We start from the raw sequence: 20612 nt of genomic DNA, 5'->3' as shown, positions 1-20612 counted from the left end.
GGAGCACAAGTAGTGGGAAGAAATATGCTTTATTCCGACATCGGCGGGAGAGCGCCGGGAAAGACGCGACCTCGCGGGTCTCTCAGTTTTTCGCGCATGCGCATTCCGCTCGTTATCACGCGTCCTCGCGCGCTCCGTCACCACGTAGCGCGCGAGGACTAGAGCGCAACACTACATGTACTTGTTTGTAAATGGCGTATTTACCTTTGTGTTGTTAGCAGTAAACAAAATACTTCTTTTACCATAAAAGTAAGTATTTGGGTGGACAGAAATCTGATTGCTGAGTATTTTGAGTTGTGAGCCTGTGTTTAATCCCTGCATCTATCTAAGCCTGAAATTCAGTATTTGGCTGACACGTGGGGCACATTCTGATCTTTTTCATTATTTTAAACACACCAGTCAAATGGAATCTAGAGTGATGACGGCAAGGAAGCTGCATCTTTCGCTCCATCCACCACTCTCACTAAGCGCAGTGGCTCCGCTCTGCTCTATTTTACGGCAAACAGATACAAAAACAACAGTAAAGAAATTAACTAGTTTGCATTGGAATACATCCACAAAATGCCACGGACGATCCCATCTCTTATAAATAACAGTCTCGGCCAACACATGAAAACGACTGGAAGAAACAAGCCAATGTTTGAAAAGACCAACATCTGCTTTCTCTGAATATGGTATTATACCGATCTAAAATAAACTCAAGTTGAATAGAGCAGGGAGGGTGTGTCGAAAACAAATCACGGAGTCGCACTGAACGAAGAGACCGGTGTACACAGGGAAAACATTATTTGAAAAATGCTATTTGGTCACATCTAAACTGAACTGCAGAAATCTAGCAGTTTGTGGAAGTCTGCCAACCTCAGCCCTTCTCAGCTGTTCCTTCAGCCCGTAGATTCGAATGAGGACTAAAATATTATGCCCCGTGAGACCGTAAACATGCCTATTGCGGTAATCTTCATGAATACGCGTTTACTGATTGAGTAAAAAACATATATGCGCTGGAACAACAAAGAATAGACATAATGTATTTGCAAAAATCGAATCAATTCAATGTAATTCCTACTCTGATCTTTTCTGAAATAATTCGTATATAAAAGATTTTCATTGTTTTTCTTTACATTTTTTTCATTGTTAAACTGTTGTTTACGAAAAGCAGCAAAACATGTATTACAATTTCATTCCTAGTTCGGCGATCACCTTTGAGCACCAACCAAATCCTCTTCCAAGATGGCCGACTCTTGTGCTAGTGCTAGCGAGATGTTTGTCGTCATTTTCTCTCTTTCAGTATTAGCCGAAGTTCAGCACCGAGGTCAGCACAATTCAGTTTGCTTCTAAATGGTACGATCTGATTGGTCGCTTCGGATTCTAACCTAATCACTGATTAGCTGTGTGAGAGCCGGGGCGTAATTACTCTAAATTCAAACTGCGGGAGCGAACAACGGCTGGGATTGATTTGTCAATTTCATATCGCAGTATAAGAGAAGGATCAGTTATGAGCTCCGCACTGTTTTCTGTGTCGCGGCAGTCCCTTAGCCACCGATTCCTGTCGGGAAGAGGTGAGTTGGTGTATTTTACACTGGTGTCATTATCCGAATTTACGATTAGTGGTTGTAGCATTTGTTTAGATTTGGAGGAGTACCTGAATCCAGGTATTAAACAGGGCTTAGGCAGTTTGTTGTTTACCTTAAGTGGAAAGCATGGCGCTTCATTATTGCTACCATTTGCTTCGTGTGGTTAAATGACTACTTGCAATTTTAGGTATTTCGTGTTTAACTGCGTGAAATCGCGTTTTTTCTATTGATCGTGCCTATATTGGAGAATTCCAGAATTAAATAGTAAGTGGTAACTGAGATCGTACCTAGTGCCATCGTGATTTATTATTTCTGGTCTCGTAGCGTAATTTATTCTAAAGTAACGCAGGTTTAAGTGCACGTACTGGTTGTTGAAAAGCCCTATTCAAGTGGTTCATGCTTGACACAGGGGCAGTTGGTAGACACCTGTGCGGACCTCTGATGTAATATGAGATCAGGTGTATGCGCGGTGTGCTTGAAGAGTGGCGTGCATTCTGTGCATGGGACAACTGGTGAGTGCTGTTATGAGAGCTCAGCTGAGATGTGCTCTTTTCGAGGTGGGCGTGTAAAAGTAACCTGTTGTTGTGAAATATCCGCTAGCACGGGGAAAACGTATTATCCCGTGGGTTGCCCTCGAAGCTTTATTTTCCGAAGACAGCCGAAGGACAGGGTATGAATCATGATTCCAAGGGAATAACAAACGATGCACATCGGCACTACTAATCCGCAGTTAGTATGTGCGAGTTGAGTGTCATTGAGGAGTTATAACTCTACAGTGGTCGGTGGATTTTTACATCCAGACCTTAGCAGATTCTGGAAAGTGTTAAACGTCACTTTGCATCGTGACTATGTATTGATGTGAAAGTTTGTTGTGGGTATTCGATTGAAATGCAGTGTCCGTAAAACGAAGTGACTGATTTAGTATGTTATCTCTTTCCTCTCCCCCCCCCCGATAAATAAAGAATAACGCCATTACGAACTCTGTGTATTACAAGGTATGTTTGCATTTAATACAGTGCTCGTATCCTGAACCTAGACCTGCTAAACAGGAGGATAATATATTTTAATGAGGCTCTATGAGTATTCAAGAAACGTGGGGTGTGAGGAGGAGCAGTCAACATCGGCAGTGTCTAGACTGCTTCAAGAAAGAATAGGTCGGTGCAATCAGATCTCCCTTGTTTGTTTGCTCATCCAGTATCAGAGAGCCTGGCGGCACGGGTATCTTATGCAAAACTCGAATTGAATAATTTTTAACACCTTCTCCCGAAAGCAAATTTATGCAGCAGGTTTGCACGCTCTTTGCATTTGGGAGACTGACACCGTAATTTATGCAGAGTGTTTGTATACTCTCACCCTTTGGGAAATGTCAGGACAGCATTGGCCTAATTTGCTGAAGCATAAGTCATTCAATGCTAGTTTGAGAGTGAATGGGTGGTCTGCTGCATTGTATACAGATTGGTTCGGATGCTATTGACACGAGTACCTGATGGATTCTGATATTGTCCGGAGAAGGTGCCCATGTGTTATATTCAAAGGATTTTCGGGGATGTCCAAGTAGTTACCGGATAAGTCCTGATCTGCAAATATGTTGAGGATCGAAGGCAGATCACACTTTAAAAATGTAAGCACAGTAGAGCCACTGCTAGAGCGTCTCCTATTGATTTCCACCAACTGTATGTGAGGTTTTCATCCGACTAGTCACCAGTTCCACAAACTAACAACCTCCGCATCAAATTTTTTTTTTTTTTTTTTTTTTTGGGATGGTGGTGGACTATACGTCTTCCTTCACTTCCACAGAACCAACATGTTCCCCAGTACTTGATGTCTACTCTATAAAGCGCATGTCACATTCGTCTTTCAGAATTACACATTATACAAGTATTTTAGGAATTGAATTGGCATGCCTGTCTGTACAAGCCTCCATATTTCACACTTACCTGCATGGTAGGTGTTGAACATGTGAAAAATCTCGGGGCAAAGGTGAGTCCAAAAGGGAGGACTGCAAACTGAACAAGGCAGAGAACTTTCTCACAGCCCAAGAGCTTAATTTTACACCCATTCCACTAATGTTCATTGTTGTTGAAAGTTAGCTCTGTCAGCTACACTTTACCATCTGAGGTCATGGTGGCCCTGCTTGCTTCTACAAGGCCTTCTAAATTGGCAATATATTTTAATAGGTGGTCAGTGTTTGTGACATAACCAGCTGATTGATCCACTTGAAACCGAGAGGGCTGACTGTCTGGTTTGCAGAGTTGCATGCAGAACAAGCATTGAAAATGCAATAGGTCTCGCCTTTGATTAAGTTAAAGCCATTTGCTTTGCTAATGGTATTGTATAGCAAAGCAAATGGCTTTAACTTGATAAAGGTGAGACCTATTGCATTTTTAGTGCTTGTTTTTAAAGAAGGGGAACTGAAAAAGCGACACTTTTAGTAACTCTGGGGCTATCACCCACCTGGCCAGTTTTCTACCAGCATGGCTGGTATTTTAATGACCCCACTAGTAAAAAAACAATTGTTACATCACTGAAAGCTGATGTTTTTCCATCTTATCAGTACAAATACTTCAGACAGAAGTTTTAGGAAGAATGCGTTAAACGTGCTCTAGCAATATCGCAATGATCCAGCCAGGAGCCCAGGGCCAGACACTGCCACAGCCAGGGAAGAGACGCTGCCACAGCCAGGAGGCCGAGGGCCAGACGCTGCCACAGCCAGGAGGCCGAGTACCATTTGGTCCTGAAGCCAGTAGTTCAGAGCCCGGCCCAGCTTAAACCAGAGATGCAGGTTTGCCTGCTTTACTCCATTCTCAATATTTTTCATGAATATGTAATTGGTACATGTAACATAGGTAGCTCTCACCCTGAGTAACCGTAGGAGCTTTACGGACTGTCCCTGTTACTCTGAATTTCTCATGTAACGCTCTCCGCTCTATTGTAAAGTAGTCTGACACCTCTCTGGGCGATGTCGGCGCTATACATACATTCTCGGGCTCCCCTGCTGCACTGCCCCCCACCCCTCTCCTCCGGCCCTCCGTCCCCGTCTGTACCCCCACTTGTGGTCTACAAGAGAGGGATTTTATCCTTTGCAAGCAAACAGAGCCGCCTAATGCAACAAGTAACAACATTACACACCCACAAAACAGCTTTGTTAATGGTTGTTAGTTGCATAGAATAAGTAACAACTAAGCATTCGTTATTTATGCCATTTCTTCAGTTCTGAAATGAGACCATAAAACAACTATAACCAGTCTCTTCGAAGTTACCTCAAAGGCAGTAAAGGAAGGCACTGCTGCAGAATTAAGATTTTATTTCACCCTGATGGTGAGCGCCAAAATGAGAGCCCGATACCATCTCAGCTCCTGCTTTTTCAGACTGGGCAGGACCCGGCTCACTTAAAGCCCTTCTTTCAAATAGGAAAGAATGATATCCCGGCGCCACAGTATGTGAATAAATGTGTCATCTGTGGCAGCAGAGAGAGCAGGACTCTGAGCTTTAACGCTGATCACCGATTTCCCCATTGATAATAAGTCTTTTGTTTTTAACATTTCATGGCCTGGCCATAATTGCAGTATTACATATATTTTTAATAAATGCGGATGCGCACAGTCTAATATGGTATTGATTATCAATGTTAAGCGTTGGGAGTCAAGATAAACCCCACCCCCACTCCCCCTCAGTGGCAATAAGTGGAATATTATACTCTGTGCGTCTGAATACCTGGGGTATTTTTACAAACCCGTCAGCGATGCTGGGCTGCACGAGAAGCTGCTTTTATTTTTCTTACATTGCCATGAAATCGGCATTTGTTTCTCGTTGTAAACGGCTTCTGGGCTGCGCCCAAAAGAGCCACCCTGACGTGACAGCTCTCCCTGCACCCCCGGCCTCGGCTTCTGCAGGGTTTCTTCGGGTCTGCCCTGTATAACAGAAGGGGTTGACCCCCGGCTGGGGTGCGAGGTGTTTAGAGGCCTCTCACCTGGGAGCGGGGGGCATTTTATTTATTTCACACCTAGGCTTGTTGTCGGGGACAGTAAACCGAATATTACCGTTGCGCTACAGTATTAAATGTTTGGATGAATGTGTTATTAGCGTCAGTGCTGTTATTGGACGTTGTTTCCATGCCCACGTCTCCCCTACTCACTTCCTACCAGGTATTGTGTATAATCAACAATTTCACGTATTAATAGTATGGATTCGATGTTCTCGCCCCAGATGAAGAGCGTGCGCGCATCACGCGCCACTAGGCTTAGAATTCAAGGTCTCTGTTAGGAGCTGATTTGATATAATTTAGGAATTGGCCCCCAGCGCGCAGGGCCCCTGACGTGCTCCACCCCTGTCCGGGTTGGCACAGCCCTTCATCCTTCCGAGATCAATAACTTGCATGAAAGCAATGCCTCCTATTTATAGCGGTTAGAAAGGGGAGACGTGCGCCAAGAAGCGCTGTACAAACAGCTTGTTTTGTTTCCTTTTTGTATTTCCATTCGTCTTATAAGGCTTGTTTCAGAAAGGATTCATCGACTAAATAACTACTTTCGATACCAATTAAACTGAAATTAAGCACTGATTTGGCAGCAGAAAGCGTCGGCTGGAAGGAACACAATCGTATGTCCTCTTTCTTCTGATTTCCATGTTGTGATGTATTCTCAACCCCGGACACGTCGCCCCCACAGGGCAGCTTTTTAAAACCAGTGCGGTCCCGGAAGTGAAAGAGGACCGCGCTTCAGCAGGAGCATGGGGATCTCTTGTCTTTATGGGGCCATGTGTTTCTAAAGATAAGAAACTGCTTTGCGACAGATGCAAAACAGACTAACGAGACCGGCTCGGAGGCCAAAGGGCGTCCACCAAAAACCCCAATTTCCAATAGCAGGCCACAGTTTCCCATAAACGGTGACGCCGGCAAATGGAAATAAGGGGCGGGGTTTAAAGCCCTCTTCTAAAACTACTCATCAACAATAAACTCGCAGAGCGAGCTACGCATGTGCGCAGCAACGCTAGGCGAAACCTAAAAATAAATCTAAAGTAGGTATAGTGGTAGACTGACTGGCTGTCCTTTCTGCCTCTAAGCAGCTCTATTGGTGGCAGACTTCTTAAGCGTTTGGATTGAGAGCCTCCGTCTCTTTGCAGCTACCTTTTCTGTATTTATATACTCCTTGTTTCTCTTCAAATTCGAATAAATCTTTCGCCTTTTACCTTTTTCTGCGTTCATGACCGACAACATGACCATGAGTGTGTGAAGCCGTCCTCGCTGAAGGTAGTTAAACATGGTTACATGTCTTTGCATTTCTGCATTCTGTTCACTTTGCATTTAACTTTAATCATAAGTGGCAAAAATCCTGTTACCCTCAGTGTCCATATTACAGTCCTCGGTAAGTCTGCCAGGCGCCCCCAGATTTTCTCCCCTTTTTTGGGGCACCCTCTTCTTATAGATCACATATTCTGCTTGCCAACACCAGTCTAGATCTGTTATCCACTCCTCCAATGTCAGAACAGTGACCGCCCCCTCTTTACTTGCCACATTCCTTTTTGCTACCACCGTTGCCAGCCATTGTTTTATGTACCTCGGCCAGTCCTCGTTCCCGGAGGTTGCTAGCAAGAACCACTGAGGCTCTAGTGGGACCTCAAAGCAGACACCTGTCGGCGATTTGTCTGCCAGTACGCCTGTAGGATCGGACTGATACAAGGTGATAAAAGGTACCTTCTAACCCACATCCCCTGTGGCACCGTGCATGTTCACATCTCCCCCCTTCAGTGCAACACCGTCCTAGGGTAATATACCCTGTGTACCACTTTCAACTGTAAGAGACTGAATCGTGCCCGTATTGCCACTTCCCTCGGGCTCTCAAGCAATGTCTAAAATTATTTATTTACTGTCTGCTGTCCTAACACCTTTAGGACCTACAAAACAAGCATTGGCATAGCCAATATGTCTCGCCTTTGGGACCTTATAAGTGTTTAGTTATCCAGCACAATACCCTTGGTGCAACAACATCAACTTTGCATGGCTAAACACTTGTAAGGTCCCAAAAGCGAGACCTATTGGCTATGCCAATGCTTGTTTAAAGTTTGGGAAACACCATGGAGGGTGCGGATGGGGAGGAGGTAACATCAAGGAGGGTGCGAACAATATAGAAGACAGAAGCACACTCGGGTGTGGGAGAAGCAACATGCAAGAGAGACCGCGAGTTGGATCGGATGAGGAGAAGCACATGGGGCAGAAAGCAGAGCGGGGAGAAGTACACAAGGGTGAGCACAACATGGAGAAGGTGGGAGAGAAGCATAAAGATGAGAAACAAAGCGGATCACGAGCATCAGAGAGCAACACAAAGTACATACAACCGGAGGAAAGAAGTATACAAAAGAGAGTTGGAAAACGCATGCACTCTCATAGATTGCTAAACCTGAAAGAAACAAACATTGGCAAAGCCAGTAGGCTTCGCCTATAAAAGAGGCTTTGACAAGGAGTTTTCTTTAGCTATGTTGCACAGCAATGTGGTTGCTGTGCTGCATGGCTGTAAGTAAAATAATAAGTGCTATGATGCGGTCAGTGCTTTCCCCCCCCCCCCCCCCCCCCCCCCCCCCCCATTTTCTAAACTGCTGCTGTACAACATGGCTAAAAAAGACACTGAAAGAGCCAAACAGCTCTCGCAGATACAACAGCTATTTGGCTTGTCATTGGGTTTATTTTGTGGTGGGAGGGGAATAGTCGTGGGTGTCACAGGGCAAGCAACAATAGTTTGGTGGAAATGGGTGAAGTAACAAGTACGATACAAGAAACAAAGCGGGAGGGGGCACCGTGCAAGCACGACGGAGCAAGCAATGATGCTGTAGGGGGACAACCAACAACAGGCAAGCAACAATATGGAATGGGGTAATGGAGCACTAGCAACAACATGGGGAGAAGATTAAAAAAAATACCTTAATCCCAGAGCAAGCAGTGGAAGAACACACATCAAATCTAGCAATTAGTAATTGGTCCATGTTCAATGAAGGGAGTAATAAATGAAGAGAAAGTGGCACACTTTGACCAGTTAGGAGCCAGCAAATAAGACGAACAATGAAGCCAACGAATGGTAAGCAATGGGTGGGTCATAGAGGCCAACACAAAATGTCTAGCAAGTGACAGTGCATGCACAAATACAATTAGTATCCATCATATCCTGCAGTTTAGTCAACTGTAATTTGAATTGGACAATGAATATATAGCTATCAATTATCGTCATGTTACGAGGATAACTTGCAATCAGTCTTGTTTTCCCAGCCAACAGGGGTAAGTATATTGTAAACCTGTGCATATTACGTGAAAAGAAACTACAAGCCCCAGCATGTATTCTGCTGCTAGATGAAAACCCAGAACAGCTATCAGGAATAGAATGATAAATCCCGTTTCGCTACATTCACTGTCCTCCCACCCTGTTTACACAAATGTAAAACATGGGCGCACGCGTGTACATAATATATTCTTTTTGTTAGTTACCATTAATTTTTACTGTTATGGGTTGTGCCTGTAGAAGAGATGACGAAACTGTGGTAATCTAAGAAAACCACATAAAAACGTGACGATCTGCGGAGACCGCAGTACATGAGTCAAGATCTGCCGAGGCACAATAAGCCACACTGTTGCGAGTGGGAGCCTCTCTAGATTGTTGCAAGTTTGCAGCGTTGCGATGTTGAAAGGCACAACGCGTGCTTTTAGAGGAAAGAACCAGTTGCATATAAGGTGTAATTTAAGAAGCGTTACATGACATTTCAATTCAGTGGACATACCTTTTCCTGCGCTTGCCCATTACATTTATAAGTGAGTTAACATTACAACTCTCTCACCTCTTCCTGTTTGGCAGCATGTGACTGTAGCCCATGTGACTGGCAGGGCTGCAGGCGGGGCAGAGACGCCTCTGTGGGCGGAGAGAGAGCAACAGGCATCTTCAGAGACGCTAATTCCAGGGTAAGGAAGGAGGTGTGACGCGGCTGCTTTGGTCTCACGGTTCCAAGGGGGCGGGGCTGCCGGATTAATGAACTGTGAAAGACTGCTGGCGGCCGGCTGCGTGCGTGCACGCAAGCGCTAGGCCAGCCAGCAGCACTTTGAAAACACATCTACAAAATGTCTCTCCGAGCAGCGCATGCATGCGCGCTGACTCAGCGAGACCTTAAAACCACCATAGATTAAGGTCCCAGAAAGGCTTTTAGCCATTACCTTCACAGAACCGGTTGCTAAATAGATGAATGTGTCATAAGATGGGAAAGTCGTCGGGAAGCCGTTTTATATGTGGTTCTAGTTTTAAAACCCTGTTATGAAATCTACTTCAGAGACTTCTCTCTAAGAGTTTTGGACTCCTTCCACTGGGCGAAAGCTTTATTTCTGATTTGTCGTGGGGCTCCTTGAGTGCCTCTGCATTCCTTTTAGAAACAGGTCTGTTTGGATATTGTTGCTTGAGCTGAGCGCCAGCGTTATGTATTGAATGACTCCTGCCATGGTCCTCAGTTTACCTCCTTGCAGAGATTGTGGAAGTTGGTGTATAAGAAATCTGTATGAAAGTGTCCTTTCAGAACAACAAATGACTTACTTTCGGCAACATTGTTTCCTATCTTCTGCAGATTCCTTATGACCTTACCACCTCCGACCTGACTCTTTGGTGGTCTTATGGAAGGATCAAGCAATGCTACGATCTTGTTCCATGGCTGCTTCTGAGATGTGGTAAAAGGAATGGCCAGAATTAAGCCGCTGGCACCTCTGGCATCTTGTACAAATCCACTACATCATATCTAAGTGTGCCTTAGATCATCGCACACTACCACCACCTGTTGTTGGTGACATGGCTTTGCTAAGAATACAATTCTGGCTTCAGTTGAGCGCTCGAGAAATATATTTACAAATGGAATATAAAGGGAAACTATCTATACATCAGGAATACATTTTATTTAAGGTAGAGTACCAATCTTTTACTTGGATACCCAGTCATTTTAATTTGGACTTAGTTAGGCATATCAAAGAAGTTCAAATAGAAATGTGGTTTCTCGTGCATATTTGCTGTCATGTAATATATATTGGTTTTTTTTTTTCTTTCTTTTTTTTTCAGAGCTAAGGCCTCGAGAGGCTGATCAGTTTTCAAGAAAATCATCGTTTGTGGGCCCAGGTATAAATCACAAGGGTGACCAAAGAAGGTTAGTTGTTTGTGTGTGTTGGGGGTGGTGGGCAGGGGCGTGGGGGGACGGGTTAAAGTAATTTTATTTTAATTCAGGAGCATTGTTCACCTTCAAGTCACTCCTAAAACGGCTCTTACAAAAAGAATGCTGTGGTGTCTTTTTTTGGTTTTTGACTGTTGTGGTGTTTTTGGCACCATCTTGTAAATATTTGTGAGCAGGTCCGAAGTATAACTCGTAAGTCAGTTTTTCCTGACTACTTTGCTGCATCGACTGAATGTTTACAAGCAATTATTACCTGTAGTCTAACCAGGCAAGGTGGTGATTCAGAGAGGGCGTCATTTAGAAAACTGTCCCTGAAAGGAGATCGAGAGACCTGCATTAAATTCTTTGCACTCTTGTCTGCTTAAGGAATTGGAATGGTGCTGTAACCTTCAACAAAAATCCTCTTACTTTTGAAAGGCCATGTAATTGGTAAACTTGGGCTCGTACAATATTATGGTTCAGTGTAGTAGAACATGGATATGTATTTCCATGGAACAGGAAGGGCATCGCCCGAAGATAGTCACTGTCACTTGTTTTAGGACTGTGCATATGCTGCGCAAGTCATCAACATCAGCACTTAACTGGAAGACCTATCGGGATGATTAATTTCATAGGGAATGCCTGTGAAGATTGCAGACCCACTATTTAAAACCAAATCTAGTATGTCAAATTTGCATGCTACACATAGAATCATTGTAGTAAGATGTTTTTAGCACAAAATAAAGGCGCCATAAAAACTGCTGGTCCTGTTAAGGTGCATAGATTAGTAATTTGGTGGGTGGTTAAGGTGGCAAACTGGAGCGCTTCACACAACCTTATTTTCTCATCAACTTCATTATCTATGTCTTTGGCATTTTTCTCCCCCCATCTTTTTTGCTTTATGCTTTGTCTAATTTCTTGCCTTTGCTGCAGTGTCTTGAAGGACCTGTGTTCTTTTGAAGAACTGATTGAAAGATTTGTTGGGCTTCTTGTATTGCAAATAATGCATAGACCAATGTAGTGATAGTGAGGATATTTCAGACGTATTGTTGAACAATAAAATTTGCATTCATTTTTTTTTCTTCCAGTCGCTAGGAGAATGTTGATCTGTGACTGATTCAAGAATTTTATATTATGGATGACTAACATCCTATACTTCTAACCAATACAGTTCACATGCAAACTTTATCCTGGATGCTGTTAAATTATAGGGTCTATTTTAGTTGTTCTTTAACCACTCATTTCCTGTTTCCTGAATCTGTGAATCTAGCCAGTACAGGTGTGTTTCTTGTTCTCTCTCCATCTTGTCTCTCTACAATGGTTTTCAAACTTTTCAATGCTGCTCACCCCTGGTGGGGGGAGGAGAATCAGCGGGGGCCCCCGTAAACTTTTCATTCTTTTAAACTGGCAATGTTTAAATGTGTATAGACTTATTTAAACATTACAGTTAAGTTCTGTTAGCGTTTTACAAATGCAATCAAATACATGATTGCCAAACATACTATTTTGTTCAAGCAGGCCTTTCTAACATGTAAAAGTATCCACAGTATGATTATTAGTAGTGGAGGTTTTGAAGAACATTTGGAGTCCTTTCCTTTTTATTACCAGCTAGTATATAATTGACAAACGTTGTTAGTGATGGCCTATTACAGAGCGCTTACTTTTTTCTGCTGAGAACAAAGGACTGTTATCAGCATAATGCGCTCCCACCCCCCTGGAATCAATAGAGTAACCCAAGTCATGGTCTCGTTAGTCGAATAGAGTACAAAAGCCTCCAACTTCTCTGGTGGTACTAAATGTAAAAACATACTAGGGATAAATTTCCTACTACTCCGGTTTCTGCCATAATGCTAGTCTCTTGTGGATTGCCACTCGCGATAGTGGTGATGTCAGTTGTTTTCATACTGCTAGTGACTTTCTCTGGGGGAGTGAAAGCTGCACTAATTATGCAACCATCTTTCGTCTTTTAATAATTTATAATAATCCTCTATTAATAAGGAAGCCAGGAGAAACAGATGGACAATGAGCTTTCGCTTTTTTTCTTTGAGGGTACTTGTAATGTGTGGAGTGGTTAAGTCCTGTTTTTGTATGATGTAATTTGTTTTGGCCAAATTTTCACACCAAAGATCTAGAAATATTATGGAATGTTGATGGATGCTCAGATAGGCTCATGTAATCAATTGATAAAGTAATCTATGGTTGATTAAGTCAAATTCCTGCTGGAAATTGTGGCATGAATGCTTTTCTATGAATTTATCCCTACAGTATACCTCTTCTATTTTGAGGATGTTTTACACAGGTTGCAGAAATTGAGAATAAACATGAAGGGACTTTTAAAGAGCGATTAAAATAAGTGTGCTTTTGGAAGAAAGGCTGGTGACAGACTAGATGAATGTGAGAACATGCAGCTGCTAGGTAATTTGTTACCACACATGCTTCTTTTATATCTGGTTTGCCGGTTCTGGCCCTGAACGTCTGTGCTGGTTGCTGGTCACTTTATGAGCAAACATGGAAGTTGCAGTCTTCGTCTGGGCTGACAGCCACTGCACTGGAAAACTGGACGACCCCAGATGCCTTGCTCTTGTTGTTTGACTTTTGTGGCCTTTCTAACATCAATACGAGGATCTCCTTGCAACTCTATAAGCCATATTCTGGACTGTACTGTTCAGACCTCCATCCCCAAGATTGCAAGGGAATAACCAGTGAAAGGAATCTACCAGACAAAGCATGGACAAAGTTAACACGGTCCCAAGCTTTTTTCTTTTTTTCTTTTAGAAATCTTTATTAAACCAGCTCATTAGATACAACAAGACTGAAAGCTTTTACATGTACAGTTATGTGCAAAAAATGATGCTTCACCATAATGGAATAGACTAACAGTCACCGCGATTTTATATAAGGTAATTTTTTTCATAATTGGAACCAATCTAGGTCGGCCTCCCACTCTGCCACTGACTGGGGAGAGACGCTGTCCATCATCGTTGCCCGATATTTCGTTTTGCAACTCCCGCAGCTGGGGCTAGCCAGAATCTATTTTGCCGGGGGCAGTCTCCCTCTCCCTTGATTATCAGTAGGAGCCACCTGGTGTCCATTGACACCTCCACCCCCAATGCTCTCGACAACACTTTTGTTACCCCTTGCCAGAATGAACTGATGACCGGGCATTCCTATAGAATATGGATGAAGGATCCCTCCTGTTGACAGCCCCGTGCACATTCCGTAGGCTGTATCTTGCCCTATTTGTGTAGCAGTATGCTGGGGTAATATGAGCGATGTAAGACCCTGAGTTGTACCAGACTCCATCTCGCTATGTCTTTGCAGCACCTCTATCCAATCTTAATCTTCAATATTGCCCAGGTCGTCTGTCCAGGCACTTCTAAAAGGGGGGGGGGGGGGTAATGGGTCTGGGTCATTCTTCATTATTTTCTTATACAAATATGGGCGTCCCTTTGTCAGGAATGGGGTCTACTAATAGTGTACCTTCCAGAGGGAATGGTCTGGGAGGGTCGTAACTTGTATGTATCTTTTTAGGGCATGCATGAATCCTGTGTAGGGGAAACTTTCGGAGAGCGCCGGGTCGTATTGTTTTAAATCCTCAAAAGGGAGGGGCACCCTGTCTCTCCACATGTCTCCCAGGTGCTCAAAACCTATAGTCTGCCGTCTAAATCAGCCACCTCCCTCAGTTGGTCCTTGATCCATAGTGGTGTCATGCCTGTTAACCCATCATGCCAACCCAGATACCTAGTGCCTCTTTCCAACATTTGACCACTGTTGCAGTATGTGCTGGCCAGTCATTGCGTGGCTTACGAGCATATAGGAGGGGTTCGTAGTTCCCATTTGGAATTGCTTCTCTGTCCATTCTATAGGCTGGTTCCTCCCGATCTGTGTAGATCCAATCGTTTATTACTGGGCCTTACAATTAATACTGATAAAGTCTAATGCCTGGGACTGCAGTTCCTTTAGGGCATCTTACTCATTGTTTTGCAAGGCTTTGGTTAAATGGATGATGGCTGACTTACGAATATCCTGCACTGTACTAAGGCATTGACTAATGGAATAGAGCTGTAATGTCCCATGGAAACATATGGGGATGGAAACCATGGGAGCAACAGAACAGTTTTTCTTTCATCACTTGTGGTTGACATATACATTTTGTTGTTATACAATAAAACATCTTGGACCTGATTCACAAAGGTAAACAGACAAAAATCTAACTTTACGACTTTCGGTATTCACTAAGGGCATTTACGAGTAGTAAAGTTTAAACTTTTATCTCCTTTTAACTTAAGTTTGCACTCCCTTAGACTTCAGACAAAAACTTAGGTTAAAATGTGACAAAGTCTAACTTTACTACTCGTGAATACCGAAAGTCGTACAGTTAGACTTGTGTCTGTGGCTGATGTTTTCTGAATCTATTCACTGCTGCAAATAGCTTGTTAAGTTGCTGCAAAAAATTGAGTTGTGATATTACCTTATTGTGTAAGTGAAAATCAAGAGTTAGTTTCTTTACTTGCTTTAGAATTGTGAGCGAACATGAGCCTCCCCATGCCAGTGCTCTGGTCTCTTAATTCATTTGAAATTGGGAAAGTTCCTAGCATAGACTTCATGCTTTGCACCCTTTAAGTAATGTTGGCAATGTTTAAATGCATCTGTGATGCAAAATTGTGAGAATGTTGGATGACTTTAACCAGCCTTTGGTACTGGCCACTGGAGTACTTCTTGAACCCTCATGTTTATACATTTCTTTTCTGGAGGCTGGGATACTATAACCTCAAAATGTGACCGAGGGTGACTTAACTGTACCTTTTGGATAACTTAGCATACCATTGATGAAGTCTCAAGCGTAGAACTACTTTTACATATTGTCTGTGTTCTTATGAAGTGACAGAAATGATTAAGCTATTGAGGTAAACTAACACATCAGTCTAGGAGATCTTGGAAAAATCTATTTAATGAAATGCAGGAAGGCTGCCAGGACACTAAATGGGCAATAGGGCATCACCAAATACTCAGACCATATTTTGTATTAGAATCGGCCTTTCATTCATTTCCAGTTCTAATTCCTAGAAGATTGACTCCGAAGATCTCCTCCTCCTTTTTTGAACCATTGAACAGTGCTTAATTGAGATTAATGGCAAAGGATGTCTATTGCATACCGTAATGATGTTCAGTTCGCTGTAATAAATGTATGGGTGCAGTTTCCCATTGGGTTTTGGGAGTGCCTGGCATGAGAGAGAATGAAGGGGCATCTACGACCTCAAACCCTGTAATTTCAAAATGTCCGGTAAGAAACACCATGAGTAGATTCATGGTCTCTCATTCATGGTCTGTTTTGTTACATCTCCTGATGTTAATGGTGTTCCTCCACAGCTCTCACTGTACTGTTGGCATATTTACCAAAGGTATTACAAGTTTTGCGAAGGCATAATCTAACCAGCATTGGCAAAGCTATTCGGACTGGCCTTTCCCATAGCTACAGTAACTCAAGTCTTTATATTGCGTCCTTTTTAGAGTCAAAAGAAACAGACCTCTTTAACAAGACTGCAACCCTTCAGAACGTTAATGGATGTCCCTGTCAAGTCAGAAGCAACTGATTAACAAGTGTGTCACAAAGCTGCAATAACTCCTGTTTTTAAATTTGCCTCTTGAGTGAGATGCAACTGCTTTAAATGCCCTTCAAAGTTGAGGAGGTGTGGCTTCTACATAAATGTTTTTTACATATCCACTTTTGCTACTCTAATAAACTGTGCTTGATTTTCAATAGGATAAGGAGCTATGCCAATGCTGGTGTATGCTGCTGAATTTACATCAGTAATTTCAATAAATGTCTTGATTACATTGGAACACTTGTAAAGACAACTTAGTGTACATGTATGTGTAATAAATAAAATCTATATAATTAGCATTCACTGGTTAAGTCAAGTACCTTCCACTGATAACGGTATTTGGTGAAGGGGGTGGTGTGTGTATGTGTATATACATACACACACACACTACCTACTGGCGGTTGCCAGTAGGCAGATAGGACCTAGTTTCCATAGGAAAATATATTTTTGGGAGGGGGGTATTAACTTTGGTGTCGTTTGACAAAATTTTCAAAGTTAGTACGGCGCAGTTCAGCTGCTATGTTGAAAGTTTCAGGGTGATTTCACCAAACAGCGGATGAGGAAATAGGGGATGGTGGTCCCAAAACGACCCCCCCCCCCCCCAATTTCAAAAGCTCTTTTAAAAAATAAATAAATACTTTTAGCTGGGGAATTGTGAAGGTTTGCGAATTTATGTCCAAAAAAAACAACAAATAAGTGCAGGTTCCCACACTTGTTTAATGATTAGCCCCCGGGTGGGCCAGGTCCCGGGGCTTCTTTATTTCATTTAAATACAGCTTCAACAAATAAAGGGCACTCTCAGGTTTCCAAGATCATACATTTTGTTTAATGCATATGTGTTTCAGTGATAACACTTCTTCAAAATACATTGCCTAATTAACATGACGGCCAAAAATGGAAGAAACATTTTTGATTTCACCAATGAGATGTGCTCACTACTTCAATGAACTGAACGCTGTGTGCTATGTATATACATTTTTAAGCTTTGAGGAAGGCTCATAACTGAAACGCGTCTGTGTTAAATAAAAGGTATTATCTAGGCAAGCCCGTGAGTGCCCTGTATTTTGTTAGAGCTCTGCATTTAGAATGTGAGTCCTAGCCTCATGATCAGAGGCACCCGCCTTAAGAGTTCCTCGGGTATAATTGGAGCTGGGAATTATATATATATATAATGGGGTGGGCAGACTTAGCGACCCTCCTCATGGCCTATCGATGCCCCGGATGTCTGCCTTCTCCCCGGGGAAGGCCAATGTTATTTCAACTGGAGGGGGGGGGGGGGAGGGGGAGAGGGGAAGAGCAGACACGTGCCCCCTCCTGACACTTCTGAAAGCCCCAGGGCCCACCACCTTACCAGCGCCATGAATTTAATTTAAATAGGGTGGGAGATCATGCGGCCTCCCCTCCCGGGCCATTTACAGCCCCTGGACCACCACCTCCCTAGGACTGGCTCTCAATAAAGGATGGAGGGGACTGGGTGGCCCTCCTGGAGCCATTACTGGCCCTGGGGACCACCATGATCCATTACACAGATGTAGTGTGAAAACACAGTGGACATTTACCCAGGCGATAGCATTTAGTAGTTGAGCAGTAGAAAGTACACACCCTACAGCCTCTCGCACACCCATTCACAGACCCCCAGAGCCACTCGCAAAACCAGTCATGCACTCACACAGCTACTATGACACCTACAACCACTCTCAAAGGTTACACTTAGGAATTAAAATCTAAAGAAGAAAAGGTTGCAGGGACGTTCTAGTTGGGCTCAGATTTTACATGTACATAACCATTGAAATGCAGCAGTTATAGTTACCTGAGATGACTATTCCTTTTGCCCCTGCAATGCACTGCTCTAAATAGATGCAGTTGGCGCCACGTTGCATGCATGGCAGCAGCTAGATAAAAACTACCTGGTCCTGAACGCCTCAGAACTCGTTATTACATCATCCCCGAATGTTTGTATCAACATAGGAAAAAGCTGTAAGCTTCTTAAGACTGGTTCATCTGAAAAGGTTTGACTTGTACACCAATGGTGAGTTCCTCACTCTGAATGACCTACGTGAAGAGGCTACATGATCATCCGTTGCTGATTTTATTTTTACACGCTACAAGCTGTAAGGGGCTGTGCGGAGTGCATTGCCTACCTACCCAGCTGAAGCCTGACCTTCACCCCACCCCCAAATTGAAAATACTGTTCCTAATTCTGACTGCTTCGACTAGGCACAAATTAATTACTTGCTTATGTAATTCCATGCACGCTGAAGCACCAATTATGATAGCGGTGGCACGAGCTAAATGGGAGACACAACTTACGGATGTGGACTGGACGTTGTACTGCACACAGAGGGGCTGATGTCTCGCTATAGGCTGCATATAATGCATTCTAAACTTCCAACACCAACTGTATTAAACACCTGACGCTCTCTATAGACCCAGACGGCGACAAGACGCTAAATGTGCTATGTTTCCCTGACTACTTTCTCCACTAAACCTGGGGGTGGCTCCCCGATTCAGAGCTGTGGCAGGACGATGGAGACTCCCTGGCAGACATGATCCTGGACAATATAAAGATTTCTCTTAAACTCTGCCTCCTGGGTCTGGTTAAACCTGTATCAGCTGCTGTGTGAAGGGTTGTAGTGGTAGAATTACATGTGCTAAAGGAATGAGTTGCAGTGTACGTGGCATGGGGTGGATGCCCGTCAAATGAACAATGGTTAAAAGATCTAAAATATTGTAATGATCAATTGGACCTATACGCAGAAGAGGTGCTTAAGGCATCCAGGCCAAAGAACATCTGTGGGCCTTTAAAGAAGTACTTGCTGGGGTGAGCCCTAAATGACTCAACTGGGGAGGACAGCTGGGATACCCCAGAGAAGAACCAAGATCCTGATTGACTATATATGGCCAAAGGCAGCCAAAAATTAGGAGTCCGTATGTCCTTCACTAATGAACTGTTTACCGGATGGAGGCATGCATAAGTCTGCAAAAGTGTGCTGTTGGAAGGAAGGCTGGTGATGGACTTGAAGAATGTGAGCAACCCAATGAAACTCAGTTGTCAAGCAATTTGCTGCTGCAAGTGCTTGTTCGTTTCTGCTGTACAAGTGCTGACCCAGACGTTCCTGTATGGGTTGCCAGTCACAATGTTTGTTTGGTTCATCTAAATCTGACAATCCAGGAAAGCCTCTAAACACACAAGGGTAGAGAAGGAGGTAAGCCAGCGCTTATCCTCCCTAGAATAAAGAATACCACAAACTGGTTTAGGGGTTGTCCACTGGTGGTATCATCCAACCAGTGTGAGGGGAGGTTACATATGATTAAGTATGCCACAAAGTGGGTGAGGCTTCCTCTTCCAATAAGATTGGTATGTTACTAAGAAATTTCCGAATGTCTAAGACTAGTATCCAAGTATGAAGCTAAGCAAGGCTTTTAGCCACTGCACCCATTTTTTGTTTTCGAATCCAGGAAAGCCGTCCTCTGGGACAAATGCCACAGCAAGTTGAAACTTGGACCCCACAGATTCCTTACTCTTGTTAGATTCTTGTGGCATTTCTGACCTCTATTCTAGGATCTCCTTTAGGCTCGGAAAGACTAATTCTTGACAACTAAGTGGGACCTTCTGAGAACTTTCATCAAGCAACTTCTGGAATTAAAGGGAGTAACTTTCCATAAGGTAAGTAGAATACAACAGTTTGGAACCTAGAATATGCGTTGAGATTGTTTAAAAAAAAAAAAAAAAAAAATACAAAACTATATATATATATAGAATGGGGCTTAACCCTTGTAATGTTAGAATGTGCTGTAACAAACTCCCATCAGACCAGTATACCAGGCAGTAATCCCAAGATGCCAGAAGACTGTCAAGTCGTGAGTTGAGAACCAATTGGGTAAACCGAAAACCACAAGGAAGCTGCGCAGAATAACAATAAGCCACTGGAAAAAGGAGAAGCTCTAACGGCGGGGAACCAGAAAGGGAGAAAACAAAGGTGCCAGAACTGGTGAAAACTAAAGCGAAGCAGAAAGCCACAGCAATTAAACTACTCTTTGCCAGGCATGTGCTCCATCGTGAAATGTCCATATAACCTGAAACTCCTTCCTAAAACCCTGGAAGTGTTCAGGCTAACTGAGTAAAAACAAAAAAAGGATGTAGAGTGATTGTGTGCGGTTTTCGTCTCTGCATGAGCTCAATCTCCACTGTCCTGTCTTTTATACTTTCCAGGACTTTCCAACTCTGTAAATGACTACGTCTGAAGTTTCAGAATCCTGACTAGTACAGAGAAGCACC

At 43.3% G+C, this 20612-nt stretch overlaps 1 protein-coding gene across 2 annotated transcripts in view; it reads left to right on the top strand.

The window, feature by feature from the left end:
* The first annotated feature begins 1358 nt into the window (after positions 1–1358).
* Positions 1359–20612, top strand: part of CKAP2 (cytoskeleton associated protein 2) — a 147193-nt gene continuing 127939 nt past the window's right edge. Inside the window, exons 1-3 of one of the 2 annotated variants that reach the window (XM_085621782.1) lie at positions 1464–1556; positions 10158–10486; positions 10640–10724. Coding sequence is in view for 1 of the 2 variants with exons in the window: in XM_085621781.1 (XP_085477907.1) it covers positions 1493–1556; positions 10640–10724 (149 nt within the window). In the remaining variant the exon portion in view is untranslated. Of the gene's footprint in view, positions 1557–10157; positions 10487–10639; positions 10725–20612 lie in introns of both variants that reach the window. The other variant, XM_085621781.1, reaches the window with a different exon arrangement.

This window comes from Triturus cristatus, chromosome 8 (genome assembly GCF_964204655.1).
Source record: "Triturus cristatus chromosome 8, aTriCri1.1, whole genome shotgun sequence".
Lineage (NCBI taxonomy): Eukaryota > Metazoa > Chordata > Amphibia > Caudata > Salamandridae > Triturus > Triturus cristatus.
This window is presented reverse-complemented; position numbering and strand designations above follow the sequence as displayed.